General features: G+C 69.2%; 1 protein-coding gene across 26 annotated transcripts in view; it reads right to left on the reverse strand.

The window, feature by feature from the left end:
* The window catches only part of PLEC (plectin), a 165,845-nt gene that overhangs the window by 44,006 nt on the left and 102,365 nt on the right, over positions 1-19,474 (reverse strand). For 14 of the 26 annotated variants that reach the window (XM_075124829.1, XM_048836990.2, XM_048836973.2 and 11 more), the window contains 9 exons: positions 16,646-16,707; positions 12,411-12,425; positions 11,048-11,137; positions 10,397-10,432; positions 6,488-6,565; positions 6,176-6,268; positions 3,689-3,855; positions 920-1,035; positions 591-697 (listed from right to left, as the gene is read on the reverse strand). In XM_075124829.1, coding sequence (XP_074980930.1) covers positions 591-697; positions 920-1,035; positions 3,689-3,855; positions 6,176-6,268; positions 6,488-6,565; positions 10,397-10,432; positions 11,048-11,137; positions 12,411-12,425; positions 16,646-16,707 — 764 coding nt within the window. The remainder of the gene's footprint in view (positions 1-590; positions 698-919; positions 1,036-3,688; positions 3,856-6,175; positions 6,269-6,487; positions 6,566-10,396; positions 10,433-11,047; positions 11,138-12,410; positions 12,426-16,645; positions 16,708-19,474) is intronic. The other 12 variants (XM_075124831.1, XM_075124839.1, XM_048836985.2 and 9 more) reach the window with 3 other exon arrangements.

A 19,474-nucleotide genomic window follows, 5' to 3' on the forward strand; every position in this document is an offset into this window, starting at 1 on the left:
GCACTAGTCCCTGCTGTGTGGCCGGGTCTCCCCAGGGGTCTGGCCCAGTTGGACTCGCTGGGCAGAGCTGAGGGTGTGGGGCAGGAGGGCTGGAGCCCCCGGGGTTCAGCTGAGGAGGCCAAGAGGCCGCGTGGCTGCCCATGAGCCGGGAGAGAGGCCCTGGGGGTCTGGCCCACTGAGGGGTTCCTCTCAGACCGTTCCCAAGCCGGGGCCTTAGCACTCATCCCGGGGCTCCGTGACACAGGGGACCCCCCACCCCTCTGCAGGGAAGCGCGGCTGAGCAGGAGACCAAAGGCCAGAGGCGTCAGGCAAGGGGAGGGAGAGGGAGCTCTCTGCTTAGCCTGCTTCTCTAGCGCCAGCCCACAGCCTCAGGCCCCCTCCTCTTCCCTGGCGTCTGCAGATTGCCAGGGCTCCCATGGCCTGTGGCTCATCGGGCCCCGCTGCAGGGAGCGTGGAGAGAGGGACTGCCGGTGTCTCATGGCCTGTCCCTGTGGCACAGCGAGGCTCCCGGGCCCCGGCGGGCTGGGCACAGGCCAGCCCAGAGACGCAGCGGCCCCGAAGTCCCGTGGCCTCCACAGCCCCATACTCACATTGGCCTTGATGCCGACCGACACCTCGGGCACACGGGGCATGACATCGTACAGCGACGAGACATAGGTGATGATGGACTTCTCGTCCGGCTGGGGCACGTCCACATCTGGGGGGAGGGCAGAGCGTGAGCAGCTGTGGGGGAGCCCCAGCCCAGGGGTCTCCACCTGCAGGGGGCTGCCCCCCGTGCTCATGGGATGCACCCATTCACCACCAGGCCGAGCGGCTGCTGCACCCAAGGGTTCCCTGCAGGGAGCAGAGCCACTGGGTGGCTGCCCCAGGCCAGGAAGGGGCTGTGTGCATGGCACAGGGACCCTTCCCCACCTCGTACCTTCAGGGTCCAGCAGGCGCGTCACCCCCAGGTCCCGCTCGGCCACGGTGAAGGCCTGGTCCAGGTTCTCCAGGTTGGTCTGGCGATACACCTTGTTCATGTCGATGAGCATGGGCCTGTGTCAGAGACGGAGCGTGTGAGGGGCCGGGCATCCCCAGAGCTGTAAACCCCAGGCCCAGCTTGGAGCCTGCTCTGGGGCCGCACTGACAGCTCGGCCCCACCCCCTATGCCATGCCTGGCCTGCAGCAGCTGGGACGCCTGGGGGCACCGTCTGGTGGAGCTGAGGGCTGGGCCAGGTCTGTGCCCCCCCAAGAGCACATCACCAGCGTCCTCCACTGCAGGGGCTAGGAGAACCCCTCGCGGGCCGGGCCAGCCGCAGCACCGGGACCCCTCGCGGGCCGGGCCAGCCGCAGCACCGGGACCCCTCGCGGGCCGGGCCAGCCGCAGCACCGGGACCCCTCGCGGGCCGGGCGAGCCGCAGCACCGGACCCCTCGCGGGCAGGGCCAGCCGCAGCACCGGGCCCCTCGCGGGCAGGGCCAGCCGCAGCACCGGGACCCCTCGCGGGCCAGGCGAGCCACAGCACAGGGCCCCTCGCGGGCAGGGCGAGCCGCAGCACTTAACCCTTGCACAGCTGGGGGAAACACGAGACGCTGACTCATACCACGGGCCCCCCCCCCGCAGCATGTCGGCTGTGGGGCCAGGAGAGCTCTGACCAGTCCCACAGCTCAGCACAGCAGCTCCCCCCATCCAACGCTGTCCCCGCCCGGCAGTCAGGCTGGCTCCTGCCAGCTCCCCGTCCCGTCCCAGGCAGGGCACCTCAGTACCACACCGTGGGTCATTCCCCCCAGCCCTGCCGCTGGCGCCGCGCCCCTCACAGCAATGGGGCAGCTCCCCCGGCTCGGGGCCTTGGGCAGCCCGCCGAGCCCCACACCGGCAGCAGGAGCCACGGCCCGGCAGGGAGCGGGAGCTGACCTCCCTGAGGCCTTGCCTGGGGAAGCCAGGTAACGCCGCCCCGAGATGGCAGATCTGCTCCGGCTCTGCAGAGCCGACTCCCCCCGCCCCACCCCGCCACTGCGCCAGATGCCTGGGGGCCCTGTTCCGGTGGGGGCCAGCCCAGGTTTCTGTCCCCCCCAACTCCGCTCAGCAGCTGTAAACGTGGGTACTTTTAACTGAATGCCGCACTCCAGGGGGGATGAGTTGAGGCAGAACAAGCTCTGCCCGTTACCCCCACAAGATCAGCTGCAGCCCCCCAGCCAGTGCAGCCTGGGGGGAGAGGGCAGCTGCGGCCAGTCAAGGCTTTGCCCTGGCTCCCCTAGCCCACCCGCTGCACCGGTGCCTACAGTTCCTGAAGCCGCAGGGTGGAGTGCAGGGAGTACAGCGAGCTGCTGACGTTGGGGGTCTCCAGCGCAGCGGGGTCGGCGATCTCCTCGCACAGCATCACCACCTGCTCCTCTGCCCCCGCCCGGGACCCCGCTGAGCCGCCTGGCCCCTGCCGGTGCAGCTTCTTCTTCACCCGCTGGCGCGAGCTCCTCTCCATGCTGGGGCCCGAGCCTTCCTCTGCTCACTGCGCTGGGGAGCCGGGAGCCCTGGCTGAGCCGCCCGCCCTGGTGCCGGGGAGCCGGGACCCCTGGCCGAGCCGCCCGCCCTGGTGCCGCGATGCCGGGGAGCCCTGGCCGAGCCGCCCGCCCTGGTGCCGCGATGCCGGGGAGCCACCCTCTCCCTGCAGAGTGGAGGCTGTACTGTGCTGCCAGCCCCACGTCCTCCCCCTGCCTCTCCCGGGGCGGGGCGGCTCCTGCACGTACTTGTTACACTTACAGAGGAAAGCGGGAGCTGACATAGCCTCCAGCAGGCCCCCGCCCCCCACTCCCAGCCGAGGGCAGCGCTGTGTGCCGGTCCAGGCAGGCGAGGCACACGGGGCTCAGAGGGGGTCCGCCTGCCCAGCCCGGCTCTCCCTGACGCTGGCACGACAAGCTGAGGGGCTGGAACTTGTCTGGAGATTTTGCATTTTACGCAGGCCCCAAGCGCCAGGCCCAGCCGTGGGGGCTCCACAGAGCCAACAGCCGCCTCTCCATGGGGAGGCAAGTGCGATGGGCCCGATCCCGCTGAGACGGGCCCATTGTGATCTGCCTGCACGGGCTGCCCCTACTCTGCTTGGAGAGCCCCCCTCCTGAGAGCCCCGCATGGGGACTGCAGGGTGGCAAGGGGCCGAGAGGCTCGGGGACCCGGGCAGCAGCTGCTGTGTGTCAGCTAAGTCACTCCCCGGGGAGCCCAGGTGGCTAGGAGAGGGGCTAGCTGGGGGGCTGTGCCAGCCCCAACAGTCTGGGAAGGGAAAACAGTTCCCGGCTCTGGGGCTGGTGCAGGGCGCGGCCCGGCTCCACCTCTCTGAACTATCCAGCTGGCTGTCCCGACATGCTCCCGCAGAACTCGAGGCCTGGAGCGACAGGCGCCTGCCAGAGCCGAGTGGAGCAGGACAGGGCAGGGCAGCCTGTCCTTGCCACCCTGTCCCGCAGTCTTTGCCAGCACGGGGATGCAGCCCCCGGGCCCAGATCACACAGAGCAGTCGCTGCCCCCCAACCCTCCAGTGCAAGGGCCACCCCAGAGCGAGGGAGCCCAGCATCCCTGGGCTCGCAGAGCTGCGTGTGGGGCAGCCCCTCGTGGCTGTGCACTGACCACGGGGCACGCACTTACCAGCCAGCGAGTGTGAGCCCCTGCTCCCCCCGGCTCCCCCCCCCAGTGCAGGCCGTGCCCAGCCCCCGCCCATCTCTCACTTGTGATGGTGGATGATGGCGTTGAAGAGACGCCCGTCCCGCCAGCTGGTGGTGAAGTTGTCACAGCGCAGGCCCTGGTAGCCCTCCACCATGCGCTGCGACCACAGCAGCAGCTTCTCCTTGGCCGTCATGTCCTCGGACTGCCCGCTCACCTGAATGTCCGAGATCTGGAAGGGACGGGTATGCGTCAGCCAGCCACCCGGGCCCTGTGGAGCCCCTGCCCAGCGCTCCGCTGGGGGCCTCCTCCACCCCCTGGCCCAGGGACACCCTGGGACAAAGCGGGAATGTTCTTGATGTTTTCTCTGAATACTGTGTGCGCCTCAGTTTCCCCTCGGTGTTATTCAAGTCTCTTGGTGGTGGGATAAGGGGGTGTGACCGTTCCAGAGACCCGGAGAGGGCAGGCGCGACTGCGACTGGCTGCAGAGAACAGTGGACACCCTGTAGCCTGGCAACTGACGGCCGGTCCCCATGGTCCCCATCCAGCGAGAGGTGTTGGTGCAGAGCAGGTGACCTGCTGGCCTGGGAAAGAAACAAAGGAGGGAGGAGGGGCAATGGGCGTGAGGGAGGCCAGGCAGTTGGAAGGGGTCGTCTCCTGGAGCGGGAGACCGGGGCACCAGGCCCTGGATCCCCCCAAGATGGACGTTGCTGTTCCCGATTCCTGTGCTAACACGCTCTGTTCTATGCTGTGTTCCTGCCGACTAATAAACCTTCGGTTACACGCGGGCTGAGAGTCGCTGCTGCCTGCGGAGTTGGGGGGGCAGGGCCCTTTGGGGGTGTGCAAGGCTTCCCCAGGGGCGAACAGGGGGCTGAACGCGCCGAAGCACCGAAGCTGAGCAGGCTCCTGGCCCGGGCGTGAGGGTGCCCTGCGGGAGTCACGCTGCATCAGAGTCCTGCCTGGCTTCACTCGGGGCGGCTCCCGAGCAGCCTGGGACTCCATGACACCCCACCCCAGGGTGCAGCTGTCTCCGGTGGCGAGGCTCCAGGCAGCCTCCTTCCTGTTTCACTGGGGACCGCAGCCTGCGGGGGGTGGTTAGGGGCTGCCGGTCGCCGGCGCTCACCACAAGCGCCCACGCTGGGCACAAACCCCCAACCCAGCGGAAATGGCGCCTGAATCACCGCCCGGCTCTGCACGTCTCCCCCCGCCACAGGGGGGCTCGCTGGTCCCCAGCCAGGGACACGTCCTACGGCACACGCTCCCCCCCCCCCCCCCCCCGACAGAGGCTGCAGGCTGGGCCACGACAGTAGGCAGGACGGAAACACCTGCTCCGCCAGCTGCCTGGCATCTCTCCACTCCCAGTGCTCTCCCCAGAGCACACGGCAGGTCCCGATGCCCTGGGCGCTCCATGAGCAGCCAGCCCCCGCTGCTCCCGCACTGCTGCAGCAGGGATACTGCCCAGACCCCGGCCTGCTGCCGCTCTCCTGCTCTGGGCAGGGAAAGGAGCCCACGGGCAGCCTCCGGGAACACCAGGACTCCTGGATCCAGAGCCCTTTGGTTGGGCTCTGCAAGCTGAGCTGCCCCTCCTCCTCAGTGCAGCCTGTGGGGAAGGGGGGCCCTGCCCCACCCCGTTCCCACCCCTGGGGGCTGCGCTCTACTGGGACTATGAGCAGAGGAGCTGCAGAGCCTGGCCAGGAAGAGCAGCGCGTGTGCCGGGCTGACAGCCATGCCCAGCTCCAGGCCAGTCACGGCACGAGGCGGGCAGCACAGGGGTGCCCAGCAGGAGCCAGCCCCAAGGAGCAGCGTGGTGACGGGTGTGCAGCCGCAGGGGGGACCCGCATGCAATGGAGCAGGGGTGGCCAGGCGGCCAGGCCAGGAAGCCCGTGGCTGGGGCCAGCTCCGCCGGTTCCTGCCGTTCCTAGGTGGTCGGTGAGAACTGGGCAGCTCCAGCTTCACCAGGGCTCCGCCGGCCCCCGGTTCAGCACCCGCAAGGCCAGGAAACGACTGTGGCTAGCTCGCGGGGAGCAGGCACGGATGCCAGCCAGGGCCCGTGTGTCTGAGTCACCCCGGCGGCCAGGCTCCGCCCTGGGGCTAAGCCGCGCTTCGGCAGCCTGGCACAGGGAGCAGGTGACTCAGCCTCCAAAAGGCTGCCCCTGCGGCTGCCACGTTCCCGCCCAGGCAGCCGGCGTCTCCCCTCCCCCGCCGTGCCGGGGCTGGCAGAGCCCAGCATCCCGCGCAGAGGCCAAGGGCCACGCCCCAGCGGGAGGGCGGGAGGCTCCCCCGGCAGGGAGCGGCTGAGGCCAGGCCAGGGGGAGGGAGAAGCAAGGAGCCCCAAGGTCTCACCTCACTCCAGAGCAGCTCCCCCCTCTGCCCTGCCCCACGGCCCACCCAGCCCAACCCCCGGGAGAAGGGAGCAGGTCCCCGCCCTACCCAATGCCCGGCCCCACAGGACCCAGTGAAAGAGAGCGAGAGCTCTAGCCCTGGCCTTTCCCAGCAGAGGGCGCTGGGGGGGGGGCAGGGGTGCGGGGGGGGGCAGGTGGAGCCAGGCTCACCTGGAAGTGGAGGATGATGGTCCAGATGAGGCCCAGCGTGAGCTTGGGGTTGCCGTCGGCGATGTCATCGTTGCGGATGTTCACCAGCTTCACCTGCCGACACCAGAGCCGCGGTTACGTCATGGGGCCCAATGGGCTCCTCAGGCTGCAGGCCTGGGGCCTGCCCCTCCTCCCCGGCGAGACCCCCCCATCACAGCAGGGGCAGAGCCTGCCCCTCCCCCGGTCCCTGGCGAGACCCCCCCCCATCACAGCAGGGGTGGAACCTGCCCCTCCCCTGCTCCCCGGCCCCGGCCTGCCCCCCCTGCAGCTCACCTGCCGGTGTTTCAGGTAATCCAGGGCAATCTGCACATTCTGCAGCTTATGGAAGCGCATTCGCCCCTTCTCGCGGGGCTGCAAAGACAGAAGGAGCAGGAGGGTGAGTGGCCAAGCCAGGGCACCAGGGCCCCCCTAGTGCCCTGAGCACTCCTCCCTCCATGCAGGGCAGGGCCAGCAGCCTTGGTACAGGTCAGGTCCCCACTGCCAAACTGCGGAGCTAGGGCTCCGGGGAGAAGTGAGAGCAAGAGGAACCCAACAGCTGGTGCCCCCAGTCAGTAGGTGCCAGGACCCCTCCCTCCATGGGTGTAGCTCATGGCGGGGCAGGAGCTGAGTGGTCCTCCCTGGCCAGGCCTAGCTGCCCTAACTGGCTCCTCTCCCAGGTGCCCATTCCATTGCCCCATGCCCCAGCAGGCCAGGGGCTGCGCAGTTGTGACAAAGTGGGACTGTTCTTAATGTTTCCTCTGAATAGTGTGGGGGTGCCTCAGTTTCCCCTAGGGAGTTCTTAAGTCTCTAGGGGGGGGGGTAAGGGTGTATGATCCTTGCAGAGCCCTAGAGGGCAGGAGTGTGCAGGGGTCTGGACACAGAGAATGGTCCTGTTTCCTGGCAACGGATGGCCTGGGCCCTTCCCCCCTGCAAGGTGAGAGCTAAAGGGTTGGAGAACAAAGGAATCCGGTGACCTCCTGGCCCGGGAAACGGACAAAGCCCAGAGCAGGGCGGGGCTGGAGAGAGTTTCAGTTTGGGGTTGGCTGGAATATGGAGTGAAGGGCAGACGTGGTTGTCTGGCTCACTGCCCCCCAAAATGGACCCAGCTGAGGGGTCCCGTTCGCTGCACCTGCAAGCTCTGTGTTAGACCATGTTCCTGTCGTCTAATAAACCTTCTGTGTTACTGGCTGGCTGAGAGTCCCGTCTGACTGTGAAGTAGGGGGGCAGGACCCTCTGGCTTCCCCAGGAGCCCCGCATGAGCAGACTTGCTGGGGGAAGCGCACGGAGGGGCAGAGGATGCTGAATGCTCTGAGGTCAGACCCAGGAAGGTGGAGCCGGGAGAGCTGTGTGTCCTGCAGACAGGCTGCTCACAGCAAGGCGACTGCCCCAGAGTCCTGACTGGCTTCATGGGGAGCAGTTCCAGAACATCGCCCGGGGACGCCGGGACAGGAGTCACCCTGAGGGGCTGCAACAGGAGCAAGCTCAGCCGTTGGGGGTGACAGAGCTCCCCAGGGACTGACGGACAGTGTCAATGGGGCAGCCCCTTTCTCTGTACTACCCCCCAGCCCGAGGGCCCTGCCCTACAGCTGCTGGGCCTCAGGAGCCCATTGCTAGAGGGGAAGCCGGGACGCTGCTCTCCGGGGGCAGAGAAAAATTGCACCCAGGGCATCTCCTACTGCCTCCAGGTCTCCCCTGCCCCGGGCCCTGAGGCTACAGGGTGCCATGGCCGAGGTGCTCAGGACGGTACCAGGGCTCACGGCGCAAGCAGGGTTAGCACAGGGCTTGCAAACCATGCGGACAGAGGATGGGCTGGAGAGGAAGGGCTGCTGGCCTTGGCACCTCTGGAGGCTGGGAACCAGGCTGGTGCTCAGGGCCGGGGTCCCACCAGGCCACAAAGCCAGCTGCCCGCAGCTCAGCCCGCCTGGTCACTGCCTCTCCAGGTCCCTTGGCAGCAGCACTCCCCACGCTGCAGAGCCCGAGGGCAGTGCCCAGGAGAGGGGGCACATCCCAGCCAGACTGCCGGGCAGGGGCCCCCCTTCGCTAGCTGGAACAGGAGGCTCCCGGCAGCGGGCCGGAGCTGTGGGGCGCGAAGCCTGAAGGAAGGGGCAGAGCAGGGGGCGTGGGGCTGGGCCCGGAAATCCTCAGCCACTAGTTGTTCCCACGGGAGGCTGGAAGGAAATGTGCCGAACGAAACAATAGCAAGGAAAGTGCTGAGCACGGATGGGCTGCGGCTCCGAGCTTCCTCCAGGGCACCTGGATACAGCCGGCCAGCCCTGCCCCACGGCCAGCACCCACCAGCCCCAGGGCAGGCCAGGGCCCGGCTCTGCCTTCCTGCGCCCTCCTCCCCACACGGCCTGGGGGCAGCGAGAGCTCCGGAGCCTGAGATGGTGCCCCTGTGTGGGGAGCACAGCAAGGTGCCACGCTGCACACAGCACGTGGAGCCCCAAGATGCCTGCCCCTCTCGGCGCCTGCAAGGGGCGCCAAGCACAGCCCAGGGGACGTGGGCATGACGCAGCGCAAGTCTCCGGACCTGCAAAAAGGGACCTGCCGCTCGACGGCCAGGAGGGACCGGGACCCCCGTGTCAGACTGCGCACGGATGCTGGGGCACTGCGGCCACGCCAACAGAGGGGAGAGCCCCCCCACGCGCCAAGCTGGGGCACTGGGGCCAGCCCTGCCTGCCGGGGAGAGCTCCCCTTGCTGAGCCCCCGCCCCGCTCCCTGCAGCACAGCGCCCCCTAGCGCCCCCCAGCACCCCTTGGGGCCAGCCCTGCCTGCCGGGGAGAGCACCCCCTGCTGAGCCCCCGCCCCGCTCCCTGCAGCACAGCGCCCCCTAGGGCCAGCCCTGCCTGCCAGGGGAGAGTGCCCCCTGCTGAGCCCCCACCTCGCTCCCTGCCCCCTAGCGCCCCCCAGCACCCCTTGGGGCCAGCCCTGCCTGCCGGGGAGAGCACCCCCTGCTGAGCCCCCTAGCGCTCTCTGCCCCCTAGGGCCCTCTGAGGCCAGCCCTGCCTGCCGGGGAGAGCACCCCCTGCTGAGCCCCCGCCCCGCTCCCTGCAGCACAGCGGCCCCTAGCGCCCCCTAGGCCAGCCCTGCCTGCCGGGGACAGCGCCCCCTGCTGAGCCCCCACCCCACTCCCTGCCCCCTAGCGCCCCCCAGGGCCAGCCCTGCCTGCTGGGGAGAGCGCCCCCTGCTGAGCCCCCGCCCTGCTCCCTGCAGCACAGCGCCCCTTAGCACCACCTGGGGCCAGCCCTGCCTGCTGGGGACAGTGCCCCCTGCTGAGCCCCCGCCCCACTCCCTGCCCCCTAGCGCCCACCAGGGCCAGCCCTGCCTGCCGGGGAGAGCGCCCCCTGCTGAGCCCCCGCCCCGCTCCCTGCCCCCTAGCGCCCCCCGGGGCCAGCCCTGCCTGCCGGGGAGAGCGCCCCCTGCTGAGCCCCCGCCCCGCTCCCTGCCCCCTAGCGCCCCCCGGGGCCAGCCCTGCCTGCCGGGGAGAGCGCCCCCTGCTGAGCCCCCGCCCCGCTCCCTGCCCCCTAGCGCCCCCCGGGGCCAGCCCTGCCTGCCGGGGAGAGCGCCCCCTGCTGAGCCCCCGCCCCGCTCCCTGCCCCCTAGCGCCCCCCGGGGCCAGCCCTGCCTGCCGGGGAGAGCGCCCCCTGCTGAGCCCCCGCCCCGCTCCCTGCCCCCTAGCGCCCCCCGGGGCCAGCCCTGCCTGCCGGGGAGAGCGCCCCCTGCTGAGCCCCCGCCCCGCTCCCTGCCCCCTAGCGCCCCCCGGGGCCAGCCCTGCCTGCTGGGGACAGCGCCCCCTGCTGAGCCCCCGCCCCACTCCCTGCCCCCAGCGCCCCCCGGGGCCAGCCCTGCCTGCTGGGGAGAGCGCCCCCTGCTGAGCCCCCCCCGCGGCAGGCCCCAGCCGGCGGCGCGAGCGGCCGGGGGGCGCGGGGGGCCCGGAGGGGTTTCTGCCCCGGCAGAGCGGGGCCCCGGGAGCGCGGCAGGCCCCAGAGCGGGGCCCCGGGGCCTCCCCCGGCCGTGCCTGCCCCCCAGCCCGGCCCCACCCTGGGGCGGCCGGGCAGCCCGCCCCCGCAGCCCAGCCAATGGCAGGCGAGCGGCGGGTGGAGCCGAGCGGCGAGTGGCTGGGCTCGCCGTGACCTCGTGGCTCCCCAGCCAATCGGGCGGGCCGGGCGGGGCGGGGCCGGGAGCGAAGGCGGAACCACTCACCGGCCGCACGCTCCTGATCAGGTCGCGCTCCCTCGGCTAGCCAGCAGGAGCAGCACGGACAGGAGGCAAAGGCCAGAGGGCAGAGGTCAGGGGTCAGAGGGCAGCAGACAAGTACAAAGAAGCAGAAAGTTCAGTGTCGCAAAGTAACGTTAATGTGTTAAAAGCCCACGATGCACCGGGGGGTCCGGGGGGTCCCGGGAACCAGGCTGATTTCCCGAGCAGGCCCGGCGAGAGGTCAGGGGTCACAGAGCATGCGGGGTCAGCGGGCAGGGGTGCCGGGGAAGCAGGGGTCACGGCCCTCCCCCAAGGGGACCGGGCCCGAGTCTGCAGGGGCCTGAGGGTTTGGGGGAGGTGGTGCTGGGCCGGGCAGGGGCCCAGCCTATGGGTCAGCGGGCGAGGACGTGCCCTGGCGGGGGTGGGGGGGATGTGACGCGGGGGGGGGGGGGAGAGGAGGGCGTGGCATGCGGGGGGAGCAGCGCAGAGCAGACACTCGCCCTGAGAACCTCTCCCCTCCCCACCCCCGGCACCGGACCAGAACCTGCTCCTTGCCCCGACCGGGCCGGGACAGGCCCCTGCGCTGGCAGGACGGGCCCCGGAGCGGGGAGGCGGCTGTGCACAAGCTGCAGTCCGGGAGCCAGCGGTGCCACCTACCAGGGTATCCCCCGAGAGCACCTCCAGCAGCGAGATGAGGTTGTGGCCATCCCGCAGGTCCTCGTACATGTCGCTGACATGGCGCTGAGCCTGCGGAGACGGAAAGGAACCGTTAACGGGGGCAAAGCTAACCGCAGCCACGGAGCCGCCGGCCAGCCCTCGGCCGAGCCCTGAGCCCGGCGGGCTGCCCTCACCCGGCACCTCGGCCGCCCGCTGACAAGGGGTGCAGGTGTCTGACTCGTTCGCCAAAGAACATCATGGAAGGGCTCAAACGAAAGCCATGGTCACACGGGTCATCACGGTCACTGCAAAACGCAGGTGCGTGCCATGCAAGGCGGCGTGGATCCGAACCAGAGCACTGCGTTCCCAAAGGCGACATGCCTCCACCCGAGTCCTCCCGACAGAGACAAGGCAGCACTGTGCATCAGTGTGGTAAGCTAGACAATGGACGCCCATTTCCACACAAAGTCAAATGTTAGCCGAGAGCGGTGACGTCACCAGGAAAGGAGCACACAGGAACAAACAAGCCCCGGGGGTTATCCTGTCTAGGAGTAAAACCAATGGACTCTGGGGGTGTTTCTAGAAAGCAGAGACACCCCCCCGCCCCGCCGGAGCCCTACTCTAGGAAGTAAATGGACAGCGCGTCGGCAGTCAGGAAAGCGGGGTCTCAGCCAGCCTGGGGTGAAAACACTGGCGAGAACTTGGGGTGAGAAAGCTCTTGAGCCGGAAGGGGAACCGGTTAGCTACGTGCGGTCTCCAGAAAGCGTGCTACGATTTGGTTTTGCATCCACCATTTGTTTTCAATATCCTTCCCCCTGTCACCTGGATATTACCTGGATGATCCTTCCCCCTGTCACCTGGACGTCTGGTCTTTCCTGATAAACGCACAGTGCAGGGGGCCAGCCAGGCGCTGGCCCTGGGAGAAGTCTTACAGCGGGTGCGTTCTGTTCCTCGGGGCCAGCGGGCCTGGGCATTCTGCGAGTGTCCTGGATGCAGGGGCTGGGCGTGTGCCTAGCGCTAACCTGTCTGGAGCTAGCGGGGTCTGTGGGGCCTGGCGGGCAGCCTTTACACTGCCAGAGGCTGGCTGTTTCAGGGCCTGACCCACTCCGAGGGCTGGGCTGGGCTGGCCTCCTTCCCCACTGCACAGATGCTGGCAGGGCCAGGCTGGGGCCGGAGCCCAGGAGCTCTGATGCCTGCGCCTGGCTCCGGGCGCTGTGGTGCGCTGCCCCTGAGCCCTGCCAGCCCATGGCCTCCGCCCCCCACAGCCCCAAGCCCATGGCCCTGCCTGGGGAGCAGGGAGGGCAGACAGGAGCCATGCGTGGTGCCGTCGGTCACGCCGTGCATAGGACGGGATGCCACCTACCTCTGCTCGCCAATGCTGCCGCAGGAGGGGAGGGCAGGGAGAGAGAGAGAGGGGGGTTAGGGGCAGAGAGGAGGTGCAGACCCTGTGTTCAGCTCCCCAGCCCCCGCCCGGCCTGCTGCCCATGCCCTGGGGCCGCGAGCACAGCAGGGATCCTGGGCCCCCCACACTGGATGCTCCACTCTGGGCAGTGCCCCTGGAGCCCCTCGGCTTGGGAGAGCCCGGCCCAGCACTCACCCCCTGGGCGGAGCAGGCCCCAGGGAGCGATGGGGAGCCAACCAAAGCAGAGAGATTCCCCTCCCCACACAGGGGGCCTCCCCATGGCGGAACTGCAGAGCTGCACCGTGCCTGCCCCCTGCACAGAGCCGGAGCTCCCTGTGCCAGCCTCACGGCCCACATGGGTCAGGCCAGCGAGCTCCCACCCACCCAGCCCCACAGCCTGGCCAGCCCCGGCATCTCCCCTGCCTGGCCCCATGTGCTGCCCCCCATGGGCCACCCTGCGCTCTGCCTGTGCAGGTAGCCCAGGGCCCTGGCCACGGGCGCCAGGGTTGGCTGTCTGCCCTGGTTTGGGGTGTGCCGGATGCGTCCCAGCCAGGCCAGGCCCTGCCCCCGGGAGCTGAGTGCACAGAGCGTGGGGGCAGGGATTACAGGCCTGGCACAGGGCTGGTGCAGGCAGGCACACCAGAATGTGCGTGGCCAGACACGCGTGTGGGGGCAGGGCAGGCGGGCTCCAGCGCGTGCTGCTCTCTGGAGCCGGGCTTGGCTCGTGGTGCCAGGGCAAAGGCCGGTGCTAGGAGGCGGCATGTCCTGCGTGGTGCAGGGCCGTGGCCATGTCCACGTGCTCAGCCAGGCGTTACTGGTTAGACGCGGGGCCGTGGCCACATCCCCATGCTCCGCCGGACACTAGTGGTTAGACGAGGGGCCATGTCCGTGTCCCCGTGCTCAGTCGGGCGTTACTGGTTAGATGTGGGGCCGTGGCCGTGTCCCCATGCTCAGCTGGGCACCAGTGGTTAGACACGAGGCCGTGGCCCCATGCTCAGTCGGGCACTAGTGGTTATACACAGGGCTGTGGCCGTGTCTCCGTGCTCAGCCGGGCGCTAGTGGTTGGATGCAGGGCAGTGGCCCCGTCCCCATGCTCAGTCGGGCGTTACTGGTTAGACGCAGGGCCGTGGCCACGTCCCCGTGCTCAGTCGGGCGTTATTGGTTAGACGCAGGGCCGTGGCCACTTCCCGGTGCTCAGTCGGGCGTTACTGGTTAGACGCAGGGCCGTGGCCACATCCCCGTGCTCAGTCAGGCGTTACTGGTTAGATGCAGGGCAGTGGCCCCGTCCCCGTGCTCAGTCGGGTGTTACTGGTTAGACGCAGGGCCGTGGCCACGTCCCCGTGCTCAGTCGGGCGTTACTGGTTAGACGCAGGGCCGTGGCCACGTCCCCGTGCTCAGTCGGGCGTTACTGGTTAGACGCAGGGCCGTGGCCACGTCCCCGTGCTCAGTCGGGCGTTACTGGTTAGACGCAGGGCCGTGGCCACGTCCCCGTGCTCAGTCGGGCGTTATTGGTTAGACGCAGGGCCGTGGCCACGTCCCCGTGCTCAGTCGGGCGTTACTGGTTAGACGCAGGGCCGTGGCCACGTCCCCGTGCTCAGTCGGGCGTTACTGGTTAGACGCAGGGCCGTGGCCACGTCCCCGTGCTCAGTCGGGCGTTACTGGTTAGACGCAGGGCCGTGGCCACGTCCCCGTGCTCAGTCGGGCATTACTGGTTAGATTCGGAGCCCTGGCCATGTCCCCACGCTCAGCTGGGCACCAGTGGTTAGACGAGGGGCCGTGGCCGTGTCCCCGTGCTCAGCCGGGCACTAGTGGTTAGACGCGGGGCCCTGGCTGTGTCCCCGTGCTCAGCCGGGCACTAGTGCTTAGATGCGGGGCCGTGGCCATGTCCCTGCACTCAGCCAGGCTGGGCATTATTGGTTAGACACAGGGCCAGGGCCGTGTCCCTGCACTCAGCCATACCGGGCGTTACTGGTTAGACACGGGGCCAGGGCCGTGTCCCTCCACTCTGCCGGGCCGGGCGTTACTGGTTAGACGCGGGGCCAGGGCCGTGTCCCTCCACTCAGCCGGGCCGGGCGTTACTGGTTAGACGCGGGGCCAGGGCCGTGTCCCTGCACTCAGCCGCGCCGGGCGTTACTGGTTAGACGCGGGGCCAGGGCCGTGTCCCTCCACTCAGCCAGGCCGGGCGTTACTGGTTAGACGCGGGGCCAGGGCCATGTCCCTGCACTCAGCCGCGCCGGGCGTTACTGGTTAGACGCGGGACCAGGGCCGTGTTCCTGCCCTCGGCCGGGCCGGGCGTTACTGGTTAGACGCGGGGCCGGGGCCACGTCCCTGCATTTGGCCGGGCTGGGCGTTACTGGTTAGACGCGGGGCCAGGGCCATGTCCCTGCATTCGGCCGGGCCAGGCATTACTGGTTAGATGCGGGGCCAGGGCTGTGTCCCTGCACTGCAGCAACCTGGGGAACTCCCTGCTGCAAGATGCCAGCAAGGCTGAGAGCTCAGCAATTTCCAGGGCAGAGCAGACAGTGACGTGACTCATGAGAAGAGCTGAGGTTACAACAGAAAGAGCTCCAGTCCCTCCTACCCAGGGCGAGGGAGCTGTCCCGTCAGCCCTGCACTCCCTGCTGCAGGGTTCCTGCCCCTCCCTCTGGTGCCAGCCCCGTCGGGCAGGAGGCAGGGCCCATGCGGATCCAGCCAGGCACTTCCCGTCTCCCCAGGCCCATCGGAAGGGCCTGGCTGATCTGCTGGGAGGCCAGAGCCGACTTTCCACAGTGGAAGACACAGCAGAGCCAAGTTTTCGCAAGTGCCCGGCTGCGGCGGGGGTGGGGGAGCAGGCTCTGCGTCACAGGACGCTGGCCGCGCAGCTCTGAAATCCTGCTTCAACAACGCCCCCCGGAACATCCCCTTCTCCTCGGGGCCGGAGCACAATCGCCCATTGAGAGCCGGGCCGCAGGCTGCTGTGTGCTCAGCACGGCCGTGGGAGGAGAGGCAGCCAGCCAGCTCGGCCGGGCATGGGGCTGCCTGCCGGCACGAGGCAAAGCGGCTCCTTCCAGGCCAGGGAGGCTCCGGAGGCTTGCTCCCCGGCCCGCCTGAACTGCCCCTGCCTGGTCAGAGCACACAGCTTCCCACTGCTCCGGCGCCCAGCCCTTGTCTCCTTGTCGCCAGGCACCCCTTCTCCCACCCCGCCAAGCTCTCCGGCTGGGGCTCACACCAGGGGGCAGAGCGGAGCCAGGTGCCAGATGTGGATGCTCCTCCCAGCAGGAGCTGGGCACCGCCCTCACATACTGTGGCACGGCTGGCCCTCGCCTCCCCTCGCCGTGGGCAGGGACTGCTCCCCGCGCCCCTGCCCAGGCATTACCAACCAGTGCTGGGCAGCGCCCAGCAGCCCCAGCCAGCCCCGTGCTGCACTGTCTGCTCTGGTGCCCACCGCAGCCTGCGAGTTCCAGGCACGTGCCCCGGGGGGCTGGGGACAGACGCGATCTAGGGCAGCCCAGACACCGCCACCCCCTGCCCAGTCCAGGCGCCCGGTGCTCCGACCCAGCGCAGACAGCGCCTCCCCGTCACTTACTCTGTGGCTGCCGCTCGGCGGAGCCTGGTCTTCCAGCCCCAAGTCACACACGGGGAGGTGTGGGATGCCCTCCACGTGCCCCTCTCCATCCCGGTTCTGGCATCCCACCCACCCCAGGGCAGCCATGGGGGTGGGGCACAGCGGGTAGCGTGGCAGTATGCAGGACTGCACCTCGCAGCCAGACAGGAGTGGTCACACACGGGGCACTCAGGTAGCCACCAGCTGAAGGAGGCTAGGGCCCCCCAGGGGCTGGGTCCCCTCCAAAGGGGTCTCCCCTCCTGAGAGCCACCCCTGGGAAAGGGATTGGGGTGTGCTGGCCCTTCCATAACTGGGCCCCCCAAGGGGAGAGTCCCAGCTCCAGTGACAGGGGGTTAATTGCCACCAGGGCTGCTGGGCCTGAAAGCAATGCAGTGACCTTCCCCCAAGCCGGCACTTTGCCCCCCGCAGTAGGAGTCGCCTATTGTCAGCTGTTCACTCCACCCATCCTGCAGCAGTGAGTTCCACAGGCTAACCAGTCACTGCCGGTTAACAGTGAGGGACCTGCCCAGCCCTGGGCTGTCACCCCTGCTGCCCTGCCCTCCGCCGAGAGGTCCCACCCCCTACCCATGGGGGGGCGGGCGGGCACCCTTACCTTGATGAGGTGCTTGTTGACCCATTTGGTGAAGGTTTTCTTCTGGACCCGGTCTCGCTCATCTGCAAGAGAGGAGACGACGGGTGTTAGTGCATGTGGGGGGGCACAGGGGGCTTACGGAGTCTGGGGGGGGAAGAGCGGCGGCAGCCCCCCCGGCAAGCAGGGCCAGAACTCAGAAGAGGGATGAGCAAGACCCTGCAGGCTCCCAGATCTCAGCACAGGCAGGAAGGGGCCTGACTCATCGGTGCCAATGGGAAGGAAATGGTTGCAATGACTCACACGCCGCGCCGTGCCCCCCTGCTGTGCCCCATGCCCAGCCCCAGGGCACGAGGAGCCGATGGCCGATGCCCCAGAGCAGCCCCCTGCACCCACTCCCACGTGGGTCACAGCAGCCGGGCACCCCTCCGAGCGCAGCAACCTGGGTCGGTCCCAGCCGGCCGGGCCCCAGGGCACCCCCTCCAGTGCCCCCCAGCACTCACCCCACTGCAGGAGCCTGCTGCCCCTGGGGCTGGTGCCTCCTGAGCCCCACACGCTCTAGGGGCCCAGGGCAGAGGCGAGAGCCCCCCAAAGGCGCCAGCAAACAGGCCACAGCAGGGACCCAAAGGCAGCAGGGGGGCAGGCGAGCCAAGGGGAGCGGCTCTTCGGCAGCAACGGGCGGGGGGTCCCTGTGTGGGGGCGGGGGTCTCAGTCACTACTGGGAGAGCCATGGGGAGTAGGGGTGCTGGCACACGGCAGGGAGCAGCCGTCTGCACGCCCAGCAGGCCAGGGCCCCCCGGAGAACAGCCCAGACGCCCTGCCCCGCAGACACTGGGGTGGGCCCCACAGCTGGCTCAGGGGCTGGGACCCGTCTCCGGCAGGACAGGCCGTGCTGCTCCGGTGGGGACCGACTCAGCCCCATCCGGCCCCAGCTCAGCAGCAGCTGGGAACATCGAGCCATGGGCAGGCAGTGCCAGGAACGATGCCCAGGTGCCCCCCTGCTCTCTGCCTGAGCCAGGGGGCCCATCTCTCACCCCACAGACACCCTCATCTCTGAGGGCTGCAGGAGCAAGGCCCAGCCCCATGGCAGGCAGGGAGCAGAGGAGCCATTCCAAACCCCCCTCCTTCCCCAAGGCATTTCTGGAGCCAGGGCTCCAGCCCCACGGTCCTTCATGCTGAACCCCTCCAGAGCTCTGTGGGGACCCCGAGCCCTCCCCGAGGGGCAGCTCAGCTCCATCACCCCCAGCACATGGCCCCAGAAGCAACAGGCTCCGCCCAGCTCTGCACTGGCCTCACGGGCTCAGGGGCTAGGAGGCCTGCGTTCCAGTCCCGGCCCCACACTAGCCGCCAGAGCCCTGGGCCAGTGGGGAGGGTGGGGGGAGCACTGACCTGCCCGGGACAGGGAGGAGTCTCCCCATGGCCCCTGTGTAACACCCCCCGTGAGCAGGTTACAGCCCAGCGGGGACAGGCGAGCTGTGGGTCATGAGGAGGCTGGGAACACCCGGGAGGTGCTAGGGCCCCCCACACGGCAGCTAGCCAGGGATAACATCCCCCCTTGCCCAGGTGTAAATGGCCACACTCCCCTCCCCAGAACCCACCCTCCTCCAAGCCTGAACTGCCCGAATGAAGAGGGGACCCCCCCGCCCCAACAGGCTCGCTGCCCCGGGGGTGGGCTGGCACAGCTGCCCTCCCCACGTGGGTTTCACGTGTCGTGTCTTGTCCGGCCAGGAGAGCGTGGAGATCTGCCCGTGCAGCTCCCAGGCGCCCAGGGCCAGACACTCGCTGGGACGGGTGCCCAGCAGGGGTGTGCCTCCGGGGGCAGGGCCGACTTCCCCCACGGGACCCAGGGGCGGGGGCTGCACCCGAGGGGCAGCCGGGGCAGAGCAGCTCTCAGCAGACATGAGGGGGAGGCACAGACACACCCCTGGGGCTCAGCTCCAGCGGGGCACCACCCCCAAGGCAGGAGCACGGCGGCAATCGAGCCCCTGAGACGCTTCTCCTAGTCCCCCCCAGCTCATTCCAGCGTGGGCAGGCTGGGCGGGGCAGGAAGTGCCACTCCCGCAGGCAGGCAGGGTTCCCAGCGCCTGCCAGCCACTGCACCTACCGGGGGGGGGGGTGCCGTGGAGGGGCTCGGAGATGGGGCTGGGAGCAGGGGGAAGAGCCGGCAGGAGCCCCCCACAGGACCCCATTGACTTCTCCTCCCCCCACAGCCCCAGTGACGCCCAAACACACCCCAGCCAGGGCAGAGGCCCTGGGCCCCCTATAGCTATGGCTGGACAGCCGGGGGCCCTGGGGGTTGCTCAGAGTGCCCTGGGGGCCACAGTGCCACGGGGGGGGTTGCCCCCAGCATGGAATGCCCAGGGGGTGGGCAGTGTGTGGGGCAGAGCTCACAGCAGCTGGGGTGCCAGGGCACAGACCCCCCACACACACACAGAGCACAGCACCAGGACCAGGGACTGGCACCACAAGGAGGGTCACTGCTGAGGTCAGCCCCCCCCCCCAACAAACACGCCACGCACAGAGCAGCCCCCCAGTCAGCATGGTCTCCCCACAGCTGCCTCCCCATGCACAGCCCTAGGACAGAGACCCCAACACCGGCAACCCCCACACCCCATTCCCTAGGCACAGCATAGCCCCCTACATCCCAGAGCAGGCAATCCCCCACACCGCCCAGGTACAGCCCCCCCATCCCCCATGCTTAGCATAGCCCCCTTCATCCCAATGCAGCAGAGCCCCCTCCAAGCCCATCACAGTCCGCCCCGTCCTGCAGGTACAGCCCCCCAAATCCCCCATCCCCCAGGTCCATCACAGGCCCCCCCATCCTGCAGGTACAGCCCCCCAAATCCCCCATCC

This window comes from Caretta caretta, chromosome 2 (assembly GCF_965140235.1).
Source record: "Caretta caretta isolate rCarCar2 chromosome 2, rCarCar1.hap1, whole genome shotgun sequence".
NCBI classification, from domain to species: domain Eukaryota; kingdom Metazoa; phylum Chordata; order Testudines; family Cheloniidae; genus Caretta; species Caretta caretta.